The 15,972-nt window shown below is 34.0% G+C and overlaps 2 protein-coding genes across 2 annotated transcripts; both read left to right on the top strand.

Moving 5' to 3' along the window:
• The first annotated feature begins 577 nt into the window (after window positions 1-577).
• On the top strand, window positions 578-9,124 carry LOC144839788 (MFS-type transporter SLC18B1-like). The gene is made up of 12 exons (XM_078695278.1): window positions 578-598; window positions 1,010-1,258; window positions 1,969-2,064; window positions 2,933-3,006; window positions 3,505-3,652; window positions 4,263-4,331; window positions 4,891-4,981; window positions 5,100-5,236; window positions 5,730-5,920; window positions 6,633-6,803; window positions 7,530-7,673; window positions 8,504-9,124. The coding sequence occupies exons 2-12, from the start codon at window positions 1,010-1,012 to the stop codon at window positions 8,688-8,690; spliced, it is 1,557 nt and encodes a 518-aa protein (XP_078551404.1). The 5' UTR covers window positions 578-598; the 3' UTR covers window positions 8,691-9,124.
• Window positions 9,125-10,701: 1,577 nt separating this feature from the next.
• LOC144839789 (uncharacterized) lies at window positions 10,702-15,606 on the top strand. The gene is made up of 7 exons (XM_078695280.1): window positions 10,702-10,858; window positions 11,029-11,097; window positions 11,335-11,394; window positions 12,454-12,555; window positions 12,849-13,034; window positions 13,592-13,757; window positions 13,935-15,606. The coding sequence occupies exons 1-7, from the start codon at window positions 10,786-10,788 to the stop codon at window positions 14,740-14,742; spliced, it is 1,464 nt and encodes a 487-aa protein (XP_078551406.1). The 5' UTR covers window positions 10,702-10,785; the 3' UTR covers window positions 14,743-15,606.
• Window positions 15,607-15,972: the final 366 nt, after the last annotated feature.

Genomic DNA, 15,972 nt, shown 5'->3' with positions numbered 1-15,972 from the left:
AGTCTTGCATTAAAAGCTTCCAAACATGTGATAAATAACGTGCCTTAGTTTCTGTGAACTACAAATTCGAAAGCATTTGTTGTGCCAACTGGGGCCTAACTCTAGGGGCGGGGGGGGGGGGAGGCTTGTTTGTTTGTTTGCAATATTGCTATCCATAATATACACAATACAATACATTACAATTTGGAATTAACAAAATCATACAGAAACTAAATAATTATACTGTTATGGTATATCAGAGGATAACCCTTTAAGCTGGGAAGCTTGTTTCAGAAGGGATCCTCGACAATTATTAAATGAACATCTAAACACTGATTAACAACATTTAAAGGGGTAAATCCGACTCCGACTTAGGTAGTCATTTTACGAATATTGTTCTGCTTGGCTGTTGCTGGAAAAGAGTGTTTATTATTAGGCATGAAGTTGTAAATGTCATTTTTTAAGCAATATAAAATTTTAATCAATGCAATTTTTTAAATCCGGAGGTGACCTTTAATTCTTTCTAAGACAACGCCGCCAACGGCAAAGATAAGTTTGGATTTTGCTGCGCATGCTCAAAATTCATGTGTGCAAAAGATTTTCTCGAAGTAAACAAAACGTAAGCCAGGCCTAAATTAACTATCTAGGCCTAGGCCTAGGTAGACTAGCTACTTAAATTTACCCAAATATTTCATTCATATACATCCTGACTGCAGGATAGCTAATGAGTAGATAGGCTAGGCCTAGCTAATACTACAACTAGGCCTAGGCCTAGTAGTACTTGCTAGGCCGAGCGGCCTCCTAACCCTCTATCTATCTAACCCCATCGTACTCACCATACTGTAGGCTATGCATGCAGTAGTAGGCCTAGAAAGTAGTAGGCAAATTGAGGCTGGGATAGGCCTAGGCTAGTTAATATTTTAGCCCAACTAGACCATGGTCTAGCATATTATTTCAAATGTTTACAGCCCTGCAAGTGGCGTACTTCTACTGACTTTGGTTTGTATTTCTTTTATTTAATCAAGCACAGATGGATAGTGCAGAAGAAGATTCAGATAAAACTACCATTATAAACGACGATCAAACTCGCCTTCTAAATGGAGATGGCTGTCAACAGGAGTCGGATAGTATGTTGACACCTGGAGGTAGTTCAGAAGAAGTTAAGGTTAAGAAATCTTCAATGACAAGAGAACAGAAGATCCTATTTATTATTTTTGGATTAACAAATTTAACCAATGAATTAACATTTTCTATTTTAGCCCCTTTCTTTCCTGCAGAGGTAATTCTCTAATTTCATTTTTAAATTAAAGATGTATTGTCCCCCAAAAACATGAAAAATGAAGATTAATTAAATCAGACTTTGAATAGGTTAATTTGTAATTTTAATAAAGTTAATCACTTCCGTAGAAAAAAAATGTTTTCCCTTATAAAATGACAAAATAAATGGTTAAATTCAACCAAAATCCATTGGCTGGCAGCCAATTTGACTATTGTTTGCTTTAAATTACAGTTTTTTCAGGTAAATACATTTTTTTTCGATCTAATTTTTGGTAAAAAAAAAAAATTTAATAATTATTTTTATGGGGACAATACGTCTTTAATAAAATGCATTCTCAAATTAATTTTTTACTTTGTTTAATTTATTTAAAAAACATCCATTTTAATTCAAGTATTTCTTTTCAATTGAGATATTAAAGAACATTATTCTGAGTTTGACAACTTTCTGGGCAAAGTAGGCAAAAACAAAAGTTTTAACATTTTTTATTTTCATTTAATAAATTAAAATTATTATTCAATAACATTCTTTTTTTTTTTAATTTATTTAAAGAACATTTTTATTTATTTCTTTTTAATTAAGAAATTAAAGAACAATTAAATTCTCAGTTTTACAATTTTCTTGGCAAAGTGAGGCAAAAGCAACATTTTTATTTTGAACAAAAGAGAGTCCCATCTTTTTTATACTTACGATTTAAACACTATTTTTTGTAGGCTGCCAAGCAAGGGGCTACAAAAGTTCAAGTTGGTTTAATATTTAGTGTTTATTCATTAGTGCAGTTCATTGCAGCACCAATCATTGGAAAGTTTGTAAGTTTTACATTGTATGTGTTAAATATTACTTACTTAGTTCGGGACATACCCAAACTTAAATGATTATGACTAGATTCCTCCATAACTTCCTATCTGCCATTGTGACAGCCAGTTCCTCTCTCTGCATACCAGTATCCGTCTCCAGCACATCAATGTTACTGTATGTTAATCGCACTAACTAATCTGTACATTTTTCCTTTTTTTTAAATGCTTTTTACCATTTTACTATGCTCCTGTCGAGTCTAAAAAGGCATCCCGCACGCACTTGCAGGTCCTGCCTTCAAATCCTTTAATTCAGCATTCTTTCCCGCATGTTTAACTCCCAAAGACTTGTTCCAAAACTTTGTTTAGAACATCTTTTTCTTGAGGTTCTTCGCCATGTTTAACATTAGTGTAAAATTATTTTTGAAAGTTCACGCTTACCCTCCGCACTATAAATTTAATAAAAGAAAACGTAGTAACAGACTTATACAACAGAAAATCAAAACAAATAGATATGGCAAATAATTCGTACCTGCTTGCATACGGTTTGATAATGACATGATCTATAACATTTTATGGATAGTATTCTAATCAGCATTTTATGGGTAGTATTCAAATCAGCATTTTATGGGTAGTATTCTAATCAGCATTTTATGGGTAGTATTCAAATCAGCATTTTATGGGTAGTATTCTAATCAGCATTTTATGGGTAGTATTTTAATCAGCATTTTATGGGTAGTATTTTAATCAGCATTTTATGGGTAGCATTCTAATCAGCATTTTATGGGTAGTATTTTAATCAGCATTTGATGGGTAGTATTTTAATCAGCATTTTATGGGTAGTATTTTATTCAGTATTTTAAACCTTTTTTTTTACTTTTAGCTTCCAACAATTGGTTGTAGGTTTGCATTTATATCCGGATTTTTTGTCAATTCTGGTTGTAACATTTTATACGGGTAAGTATTAAAGGATGACTATAAAAAAAACACATGTAAGGTGTTTTTTTTAAAGTGGGTACCAAGCTTAAAGGCCTGTGCAAGTCAGAACAAAATAGTTTCTAGTTTCAACATTGATCCAGTATTAATTGACCTCACCTCAAAAGGTCACTAAATGGCATGAACATTTGAATACTCTCTGTGGATAGTATTGATGACGTCATTCCACAACCAAACATAAACGATCACCAAATAAGAAATTGTATTCAATATATAAAATGTTGCTTATAATAGCAAGCTTCCGATTTGTGACGGATGACGACTGATCTAGGTCGTCGTCTGGCCCTAGAAACCATCGTACCTGTATTGAGGTGAGGAAATGGTACACATGTGTTGTTGGTCGTCCCAAATTGAAAGTTCTCTAGTAATTAAACTAACTTAAATTAACTTTTAAAATAAAGAGAAAAATTAATATTATCCATAAATCTTCTTATAAATGTAACTAAATGTTGGTTTCAGATTTTTAGACCGAGTGGAGCCAGGTACAGAGTTTCTTGTGTACTGTATTTTAATAAGAAGTATAGAAGCTATTGGTACTACCTCATTCCTTACTGCATTAATGGCATTGGTTCCAAACAAATTTCCAGATTCAGTTGGGCAGACAATGGTGAGTTAAATAATGTAGAAATGGAATGAATTCATCATGGAGGGGAAAAAATAAATTACATAATCTACTGTTTTTATTTTTCTGTAAAAATGAAAATTGAAAATGATCCTATCATTTCTAACCGTTTTCAACTCACTGGCATACCTTTCCAAGACTGTCTATTTTGTACTTTGTCGTCCATGTTTTATCAATTGCTTGGGAAATTTCATTTTGCGTCTCCCTTTAAGTGTCCCTTCAGGTCTCACTCCAGGTCTCCCTTTAAGTCTCCGTTCAGCTATCCCTTTAGGTCTCCGTTTAAGTCTCTCTTTAAGTCTCCCTTTAAGTCTCTCTTTTAGGTGTCCCTTTAAGTCTCCCTTCAGGTCTCTCTTCAATTCTCCCTTCAGGTCTCCCCTCACTTTAGGTCTCCCTTTAAGTTTCCCTTCAGGTCTCACTTTAGGTCTCCCTTTAAGTCTCTTTTTAGGTCTCCTTTTAAGTCTCCCTTCAAGTCTCCCTTCAAGTCTCCCTTCAAGTCTCCCTTCAGGTTTCCCTCCAGGTCTCCCTTATGCCCTTTTCAATAATCCTCAACTCATTCATGCATTTGGTTCTTACTGCATATATGTTTTTATTCTAGGGTAATATTGAGATTTTTGCTGGTATTGGTCTCACAATTGGACCTTTTCTAGGTGGTGTTTTATATCAGGTAATTTGTGATTCCCTCATCTGACACATTACATAATAGTGTGTAGTACATGACAAATGAGATTGTGCAGGTGTATTATGGGGCCAGAAACCACTACTCCACTATTATAATATTACTACTAATGGTTTCTCTGCTTCTTCTTTTTGGTTATCTTCGGATATATCATGAACCGTTTTTGTGACAAAAAACAACCATTATTCAAAATACTGTTTTACCAAGAAGGTTATTTACACAAAGTTTTCACATTGTGTTCGCCTATATTGTAATAGCTGCTATATCAGAATAAAAAGCATAATTTATATACGCACTAGGTAAAACAAATTACCGACAGTAGTTGTTTATATGATATAGAAAACGTTTTATTTTATGAATTCAGGGGCTTGGAGCATGTGCTTCCCCATTTCCTTAGTTCTATAACATTATTATACTGCTTTTTGATATTTTTTTTGGATAATTATTATTATTATTACATGTTAATGCTTCTGGATATTCGGCCCTTGAATAATTATTGTGGTGTGTATTATGTATTTGTTGTTTTTTGTTTTCCTTTTTATATTAGCTTGGTGGATTTATGTTGCCCTTCGTAGCCATTGGAGGATTTTCCATGATTTTATCGCTATGTTTATTTTTCATCTTACCAGCTGATAATCGTAGGTATAGTATTATGTATGCAGATATTCTTAAGTTCTATACTGCATTTTTTTTAGTTTATGAGATTATGTCTTATTTCCTGGAATTGTATATTTTGTTTAAATGTTTGCATTCCAGATTTATCCGAGCAGAAAACTGGTTCTTTTATCCACCTAATGAGTATTCCTGGAACATGGGTAGTTGTTTTTAGCCTTTTTATTGGGGCAGCAGCGCTAACATTTATGGAACCTACTCTCTCAACTGAACTACAACAGGTTTGAGTAATTAGTTGTTTTTAATTGTTTCTATAAGAAATAAACATATGTGTACAAAAAAAGAAAATACCATAATTATTTGAATAAACGCCAACCCCTAGACATGAACAAAATGCAAAACAATTGATAAAATGAAGTGATAAAATACAGTACAAAATAAAAATGCTTGGTAAATTATAGATCATCAATTCAATAATCAATGAATTCTAGGATAGACAGATGCCTTTTTTCACTTTAACTCCTGTGAATTCTGTTCCGATGAGCTCTCAGATGTGAGAACGGAGCGGTGTAAATGGTTCCTCTGCTTCTTCATTTTTGAATCTTAGGATATTTTTAAATTGATCCATTAAAATGGATCAATTTTGTGTGTAAAGCACTTAGAAACATTGTATTAGGCGCTACCTATATATAAGACTACCATTATTATTATTAATATTATTATTTTATTTACTTTATACTGTATATATAACACACATTTTTCTATAATGTTTAGTATAACTTGACACCTACACAAGTTGGCCTTGTCTTTCTGTTGATGGGTTTGGGATACACAATATCGGCACCAATAGTTGGCTGGATTGCTGATAAACGTCAGAACACACGCACTCTACTTTCATTTGGTTACATTTTAGCTGGGATATCATACCTCATAGCAGGCCCATGGCCTGTCCTTCATTTACCAAAGTAAGTCAGTCTTATTTTCTATAGCTTTTTAATTTTTGTTAGGTCTGTATACTGTACCAAGTACTAAGGCTGCATTTGTGAACTTTCTTTTTCAAAAAGCAAGACTGCAGTTATTGAGTCTAACAGCCATTCTGCTCATGCTCATGTTTTTCAGCGTGCACAGAATAAATTTTCGTCTTTACCGCTGCATAGGTACATTATGAAAATGAGGTTGTTAATATTACTAAATATGCCTTGCCTCGTATACATGTCATAATTCGAGTCGCCGAGCTGTTCTGGTGGTAGAACAAGTTTTCTCAGATAAGGACTTATAACTGGATGTCCAGTACACATCTGACTCAATTTGCACTTTAAAGAACTCAGTACATCTTTCGAAAGAGTAGGGGTTACCCAGGTGTACTGGTCCATTCAGTCCCTGTCGTAGACAGACGAACGAGCACCGTTTGGTGGGACACGAAGGGGCCCTTAGGAGAGTAGAGAGTTGTAGTATGTGTCGTCCACACCTGTGCGCAATTCAACCCAATAGGCTGCAAGCAACAGGTTATTCCCCCATTTACATTTACATAATCCCAAATGAAAGTTCTTGAAATGAATTTGATATTTGCTTTGTAAATTCACTTCTTCCAGTCTAAATTTGAATAGGGTAAACTTCATTACACTAAACATCAGTACACTAAACTGTCTCACAATTTTATTTTTTGTTTTCAACCAGTAAACTGTATCTAATCACTATTGGTGTTGTACTGATGTATGTGGCACTTGGCTGTGCAATAACACCTACATACCAAGATTTGCTAACGACAGTAGTACACAATGGTATGCCAGATGTAATATCAACACATAGTGTCGTTTCAGGGATGTTTAATAGTGCCTTTTCGCTTGGGTAAGTATGCATTGCTGTTCTTTTGAATTTACCTTAATTTTAACTTTTATCCCTGATGCAAGTATAAAGTAGAACATGCATAAAGGGTATTTCACACCCGTTTCGGCACGGTTCCAGTCCGGCGCTGGTAAATGCAATCGAACGTCAATGTTTCCTTTACACACGGCTATGCGCATATCGATTGGCGCATAACTGTGTGCAGAGTTGTGAAACGAAACATTGACATTCGATTCGCCAGACCGGAACAGGTGTGAAAGACCCTTAACACGTTGATGTTACAATTTAAGATAAACTTTCTCATATACATGCTATGCTAAACAGTGATCTTCCAAGACTAGGAAAAAGGAGACACTAACTAGACTTGAACAGTTTTGCTTAATATGTCCAACAATTTGAACATGTTCATAGTATTACTATTAGATAGCAACACGTATCAACAGTCAAATTGGTATGCCTTCAACTTTTTTTAAGGTCTGTCTACACTATCAAAATGTGACAACAAACTGTGATGTGTGATACGGACACAATGATGTGATATCACTACCATATTTCGGCACATAACACTTTTTTTATCACTAGTTTGATAGTGTAGACAGCTTTAGAATTCAAAGACAAAAAGAAACTGCTCAGCATCATGCTGAAATAAAAAAATGTTTATAAAAAAGTTTCCCAAAACAAGATTGCTTTTTGGTTGTGTATAACAAAATGTTAACTCTATTTCTGCAGGTCCTTTTTTGGTCCTACTATGGGAGGGCTTTTAGTGGATAAATTTAACTTTGCTGTGTCTTCATCTATATTCGGTTTGCTCAACCTAATATCTGCAGCTGGAATTATTGTATTTTCGTTATGGGAATTCAGATGTGGAAAAGGGTGAGTAATTCAACAAAATCTATTTATTTTGGACACACTATGCATAGGTTCAGAGGTCAGTAGGGTTGGTTAAAGCCCCACACTTTTTGAAAAAAGAGTGGATATAGGAAACTCTGGTGTTTGTAGATGGCTGACCCAGCCAAAAATACCGCCCTTTAACAAAAAACTCTTGGTACTTTGGTGGGACTTGTTGCGTTGAATCAAGACAAACTAACAATAGGATGCTGAGCTCGCCTTGCCAAGAAAGGAATTAAACTTTTATGATTGGCTGCGACAAATGCGTACTAGTTGCACAAACTAATTATTATGTAGACTAATTTTAATGTTACCGAAAATTACCTTATTGAATAATTGAAAGTGGTTGATTTAGATAAATGATTACCAAATACAGTACTGTACATATATTCTCCGGCACAGTATCTGTTAATAAAAAATTTGAGGAAACCAATTGGACAATCAAAAATCAGTCAATCGTTTAGGGGGCATGGAACTAATTGTGCCGCAACTACAGATAAACCCTTTGCTCTATCTTGTTAGTTGCCTTTGTTGAATCATTTGCATCTTATAAGAAACATATACTGGTTTAGGTACAGGTGAAGAATCCAAGCCAAAAGAACTGTATACAACAAGGGTGTATTAAAAAGTGGTCTTGATTTAAAGCTACATTGCCTTGATGACTCTATAATAATTTATATCTCAACTTGATGACTCTATAATAATTTATATCTCAATTTAATAATTCCTGGATATATATTTCTCAATGTTTTTTTTCATAAATAAAGAAAATAGGTAACGAAAGATAAATATTAAAGTAACTATATCTTCTACAGGAGACGTAAAACAATGTATGTCGCAAAGTTCCGTGTTACCAACGAGGACACAGATAACCTGATAGATAATGAAAATGGTGTTAACTCCGACTCAGTAGAGCGTAACGAAAATATAGACGAAACAGAAGCACCTAATACAGTAATGAAAAATAAATTAAATGGGGAAACAGCAATAAAGATAAATTGATTGTACAAATAATTATTCAATTAAATTATTAAAAATTATTTTATCAATAGGCGTAATCTATCTGTGACTAGTCCCCATCAAAGTTGATTGTTATAATTTAACATAATGTGAATCAAGGATGCAAAATTAAATTTTTACAATTATTTTATTATTGATTTTAGTTCTATATAATATATAAATACAATCATTTTAATTCATTTAACTATATTTTTATAATGCAATATTTCTCTAATAAGTTTATATGGATTATGCATTGAAATATGTGTACGTTGTCTATCTAGATGAGGCACTATTATTATTTAAGAGTAAATACAAAGCCTTGATAATTGATTGATTAACTTTAGGTATAGTTGATATACAAGTTTCTGCCAGCCTGTTTAGTGATATTGACTGAAAATTAAACGAAAACGATCGTACTGCACAACTTGTTGTAAATTGTCGTGCTGTGTATAATTGTTGCGCAGTATTATATGGTTCAGAATCTGTATCATTATTCGTTCGGTCGGTATATTATGCAGTTTCCCAAGGGATATAAAAAACCGTAATTGTAATACTGCCTTGAAAAATAAGTGAGTACAGAATATATTTCACTCTTTCCTGAGGTGTTTTTGATTGGATAAATATGGTTCCATATTGCGCTTCAGATAGCAGTGATTACATTACAGTGTTCTATACGGATCGATAGGAGAAAAAAGACAATGTAATATTAGTTTCCATTTTGTAGACATATCAAATATGAAGCTAATAGTAATAAATCATGATTGTATGACATGTCTGACTTTACACTGACCCTACTGACGACATTACTTTTTGCTTTCGCCCCGCGCCTTTAGGCCGTTATATTTAAGAGAATGGAAGCATCCGGAAACAGTTACCATGTTAAAGCATATAGTTTGCTAAGGCTGAAGAAAAGGGTATTTATAAACTTGGACTGAGCATGCGCACACCCCAAAGCATGTTACATTTTCGGTTATTATTCTCAAACCGTTAAGTTTTGCATTGCAAACTTATTACGTAGCGTGTGGTCGCTGCTGCTCATCATCTTCATCATCTGCAATCCATTTAGTTAGAATACGATGCTTGATGATACATTTTGCTATGATTGAAAAGATTTAAATCTTAGATGGATCGTCATTTCCCCTGGCAATGGTGATATATGAACTCACCAGTATCTTTTAGGTAGGCCTAGTACTGATCCATTTGGTGTATCTCGGATCTCGAATTGTAGATTTTCGCTGTTGTCTGTTTATGTCTGTATCTGTTACACTGCTTTAAGTTAACTTTGAAACACTTACGTTGTTCTCTACTTTTGTTCTTTTTCCGTTGCATTAAATTCTATCCACAAAATCTGATTTTGAAATCCGTCATGACCTATCCAGCGTAGTTTACTTCTGATTATGCAGGTATCGATACTAGTAGCATTAGATTCTTCCAGAATACTTGTATATGTCTGTCCATCCATTGTTTGATGCTAAATAGACAATCTCTCTTTGTTTTCAGATGTATGTATGCTTTATGTTACCTATGTTTTAGATCCATAGAACAAAGTTGATATTATGGCAACCTTCATCTTTATTTGATGAATAGATCCTTGTCAAAAACCCTAGACGTCCAAATGCATGACTGGCTGCACCACTAAGTCTCTTGTATCTCGGTCAGCCTTGACGTATGTTGTTAACAAGGAATAGTGATGGAATCTCTCTCTTGTTAAAATGTACAGGCGTAGGCCTATACACAACTTTAGAAATAATATCATCTTATTCGCTTTGTATAATGGCACGTGGTTTTTCTGATTTTTCTTCCCTCCAATATATAGAATCCATCATCCATTATCGCCCAAGATATACCAAAACTATCCTTAATTCATATAGGTACACATAGCTCTAATATTCATACTCTTAGATGATACCACTGTCCTTATTTTTGTTGCATCTCAAATGTCAAAATTTGAACTTATCTTTTCTGTATGTCACCACATTATCTTATCTGGCCAGCCCCTCAATGTGCTAAATTAAGTCCTTCTTTCTTGTCGACAACCATATATACCTGAAATGATAAACAATATTCAATTCTAGTTATTTCTTGGAGAGTAAACATGAAACTCTCAACCTTGTTATTGTTATGTGTCTGTCTGTCGTTTGTTCTCCTTGCCTTTGGAAGTGGTACCGGTAAGTTTCAAGCCTACAGCATATATCATTTAGATTACGGGTAATCGTAAGTACTCCAATGGCTAAAATCAGTAGCCTACATTTAATAAAGCATTATTGTCGGCGCATGTTCTCTGAATGCACTCATTTGTGTTTCAAATTTCAATACATTTTAAATGTTTATTAATAAGAGAATGTTCGACGACTGCCGAGTGCTAGCAGGAGAAGAAGACGAACGCCGAATTCGCAAGATTATGGAAGTAAGTCAATTCTCATATACTTCTACCTGGCCACTAAATTAAGTCTGTGCCACTCTTCGGCTCAATGCCTACATTTTAATATTCCAAATAATCAACAGACGTTTCCTAATGTTTCTCTGATTTGTTATCTTCCTTGAATGCTATTTCTTTGCATAATCTTTATTGTACATTTGTATGCCATTCATGTCATTGTTATTATTTTTATGGTAGTATTTTTAAAATAATGTTATCTTGTAGCGCCGAAGCCTTTATCATCAAGACGACGATTTCAAGCTGTAAATTTACAAGAGGATAAAAGTGAGTCAATAAGGACTTATCTTTTTTTTGTCTTGTGTGGGTTCGTCCCACTTTTATTATAGTTCTCTGACAGTTATAAATATAATATTATATATATATGCACATTTATATATTTCTCTTATTTATAAGGTATATTGCTAAAAAAAATACATCTCTTTTAAACAGTATATACATAGGCTAAGATTATTTTGATGTTAAAAAGAAACCACATTTACATTCATATACATTTTTAAAAATACAATTAGTTAAAATATGTCGATGGCAATAAAATGACGATAAAAATTGATTTTAAAAAAACGTACTTATGAAAAAGTGATTATTATTGTTTTATTCTGTTCGTGTCCGTGTCTGGGTAGAGAGGCTATAAACTCAGGGGAAGAATATATATATATATAGGACTTATCTTTATAAACAATTCTGGTTCATAAAAAAACAAATTTTTCTAAAAAAGTTGCATTCATCAACAATTATTTATAACGTTTGCGGTACACCATGTACGGCCCATATATACTTCGATCGTCCTCAGGAGTAGTACTGTATATTGATCGAAACCTCGAGAAACTCAACAGTTCTTTTCAGATCAAAACTATATACGTGGTGTACCGCAATTTTTTATCAAAGTATTGCATGTCCTCCATCGACAAAACGATTGTTTTTTATCTTTTTATTGTATGTAAATGTTTGATTTTGGCGGAAATACATATGGAATTTAGGTGAATAATGATTAAATGCTCAGAAAATATTGGTGTCTTCAATTTCACTAGTGTTATCTGTAAAATGAACTGTTCTAGCTCTACCTAATGCCTCATCAAATTTAAATTCTTGACTTTAAATCTATATACTTTGTACAAAACGTAAAACTATCGTTAGTTTCAAATCTTTTCGTTTGACTGTTAATATCACCAAAAAATATTATCTGGAACGATTTACCAAACGACTCATAGATACTTTCACAAACCGACCTTTAAATAATGTTGCTCAATCGTGGTAATGTTCGTAGCAAATTTATATAATGTGAATTATTACCATTATTATTTACAAACTTCTGTAATGTCATAGGTCATTCAGGAAACGTTGATACAGATACTGGATGCGATTCTCATCCGTGTTTAAATGGTGGGTCGTGCTATGCCTTTCAAGCCAACCGGTCAAGAATCAAAAGTAAAAGCAAATTTTAAAATAAATAACAGTAACAATTTACAGTAAAAACTATTGAGGTTAATATACAATAATCAAATCTATTGTGTATGAAGATTTAAACATTTTATAGTGTATTGAATTTAAAGTTTGTTTTCAAATTGTTTCCTTGTTGTATAACTTTACCTAGAATCGGCTGACCAGCGAGGGTCAATAAACTGACATACTTTATACTCTAATACAACTTTCTAATGTTTTACAAGATGATTCTATTTTTGAAATTATTTAAATAAATTATGCCTTGTTTTGTATATAAGGTGAGAAAAAAATAGCCGATAAAGCAAGAAATAAGATCGGGCCATGTGTTCCATCCCCTTGCAAGAATGGAGCTGGGTGTAACGAAACTAGAACTTCAAGTGATCTACCCTCAGAAGTTGTGACGACTGGATTCCAATGTCACTGCGAAGACGATTATACTGGAAAGTTCTGCGATAGGCCAAGAGGTTAGTTCTGAGGACATAACATAAACCTATTCTTGTTGAAACTGTTCGATCTCTTGAACGACTAAATCAGATTCTCTTTCTAGGTTTATACTATATTTTTTGTCAATAATACCTTAGACTTTCAAACTTTATTTCATAGTTTAATTTAATATTGTATTATTATTTGTATATAAACAATATAACATAGTAGGCCTACCCGTGAGGTTTTACAAGCATAAAAGTAATTGCTGGGAGCCTATGGACATATTTCCAAAATTGTCTCACTTTAGCCACAATCATTTGAATAGTTCTAGTCCGTCCAACTCTTGAACCCTTATTCCAAACATTGTGTAGGCCTATCGGTAGTGAGGTGAGCTAGAGGTTTACATTCTGTTTACAAATTATAAGCCACTACTAATAGTAGGGGCCCAAGCTGAGCTATTGGCAAAATAATGAATCAAAGATGGCCGCATTTTGCAAAATTGTATCAAAATCGAACAACTAATGCGTATATATAAAATGATGCTCTGTCATATACATTTTCAACAACATTTCCATTAATTTCTTTTTTTTCACAGTAAAAGACACTGTTGATGTATTTTTGGATACAGCATGGGAATTAACTAGGGGAGTTTGTACAGAACGTGGTTACCGACTTTATGTTGGGGATTTCAATGGAGACGGCCGACAAGAAGTACTCTGTCACAATACATACACTGGCTCTAAAGAGATATATCCTACAAGGTAAAACGATTGCACCGCCTAATATCTAATTCACACCAAGAGGGTTACTCTTCCTTTCAAAATAATTAGGCCTACATTTTAGTCAAATTTATACTGTTTAAACTAATCAAACACTACAATAGAGCCGTGATTTTGTAACTGTACATTACGTATCAAATGCATCTTTCTTATTTAAAGGCCCGATGGATCATTGGCGACTGAGAGTGCATGGAAAAAAGATATGGTATGGTGCAACCACGAGGGGGCTCAACTTTTCATTGGCGATTTCAACGGTGACGGTCGATCAGATATGATGTGTCATGACATTAATAACGGTTACAAATGGGTTTCTTTAGCTCAACCTGGAGGTGTATTCTTAGGTACGTCTTGGCAGAAAGATATGAATTGGTGTACAGGTAATACTGATCTCCACGTTGCTGATATCAACGCAGATGGCCGATATGATATGTTGTGTCACCGATCCAAAGACGGCTACAAATGGGTATCGTATGCAAACCAAGACGGCAGCTTTACGGGAACCAGTTGGGAACTTGGAATGGGTTGGTGTACAGGTTCAGGCCAGCTTTTCACTGCAGATTTTAATGGTGACCGTAGAGCTGATCTTCTCTGCCATGAAAGAAATGATGGACGTAAGTGGGTGGCCTTAGCAACACCGAAAGGCACGTTCACTGGTACATCATGGAGATCATCATATGGTACATGGTGCAGTCGCGAAGGCGAAGAACTTTATATTGGTGACTTCAATAAAGATAAGCGTTCTGATATGATGTGCAGTGATTTTGATGGTAATAAATGTATATCCTTCTCTGGAGAAGACGGTTCATTCAAGGAACCTGGAAGTTGGCATCGTGACATGGGTTGGTGCAGCAATGGTGATACCTTGTTAATCGCTGATGTGAATGGAGATGGTGGGGATGACATGGTATGTCACACACGGCAGAACGGCGATACGTACATTGCATTTAATCAAGTACCAACGTCATAGAGTATTGATACCCAACGTTTGATACTTACATCGATTGTTTTAAAATAATAGTTTCTTCGTTTAATTAAAATTGTTAAGAATAGACCTATACCAGAGATTACTGTAATAAACGTCAAATAAAAATAACATTTAGACATTTAGAAATTATATGAGCTACTATTATTACAATTATCTTCATGATTGATGTCTTAAATCTCTGTGTACTCTATGTGATGTGCCCATATTATGGTAGAACCAGTCTTCTCAGATAAGGACTATAAACCGTAGGTCCAGTGTACACATAGCTCATGTGCACTTTAAAGAACCAAGTACAACTTTCGAGACGAGTAGGGGGCTACCCCGGTGTACTAGTCCACACAAACACAGCCACAGTCACACACAGTCACTGTGCAATTGGGACTTGACCGTTTTTAGAGGTGTTTACCACCTGTTGGTCCCGATCCTTCACTAACAGTGTTAGTGAGAAGTTGAATAAATAAATAAAAAAAAAAAAATAATAATAAAATAAACAATGACATCATCTCACTACCATATTTGGGAATATCGCTACCACATTTGGGTACATCACAATTACCACAATTAATTTAACAATATATTTTTTTCAAAAGCATGGGCAAATATCGACTGTTTCAAAATGTATTGAGGAAATATGGGTAGACCATTTGATGTGATTATACAAGATACAAGATACAAGATAACTTTATTGTCAAAATTGTTAACAATTTCGAGATATGTTTTGTACCTGAGTAGAATAAATAATACGATGTGATAACTATATAAATAAATACAAATGATACAAGTGACTATCTTGAAAAGTTTTTGTTAAATAAATTGCATGCTATGTACATTGGTGAAAATCTGAAACGATTTGTGGATATTTCTTTCTGTGTCAGTCTAACCCTACCTGATCTACTTACAATGATGTCTGAATGTAATGGGTGTGATGGGTCTTGCATAATTGTGTCAAATTTCTGAAGTATGAATGTATTAAACATTTCATCTAAAGGTTTCACTTCTACACCGATAACTCTGCTGGCCTTATTTACTACTCTCTGAATTTGACTTTTACTGTTTACATTGATATGAGAAAACCAAACAATAATACAATAAGAAATGATTGATTGAACAACAGAGGAATAAAACATATGAATGAGATGAGAACTAACATTAAGCCGTTTCATTTTGTATGTATTATGCGCATGCCATTATGTCTAAAATAAAATGATCGAA

Source organism: Antedon bifida, chromosome 4 (assembly GCF_963402885.1).
Source record: "Antedon bifida chromosome 4, ecAntBifi1.1, whole genome shotgun sequence".
NCBI classification, from domain to species: Eukaryota; Metazoa; Echinodermata; class Crinoidea; order Comatulida; family Antedonidae; genus Antedon; species Antedon bifida.
The sequence above is the reverse complement of the archived record's forward strand: the minus strand, read 5'-3'. Positions and strand labels throughout refer to the sequence as shown.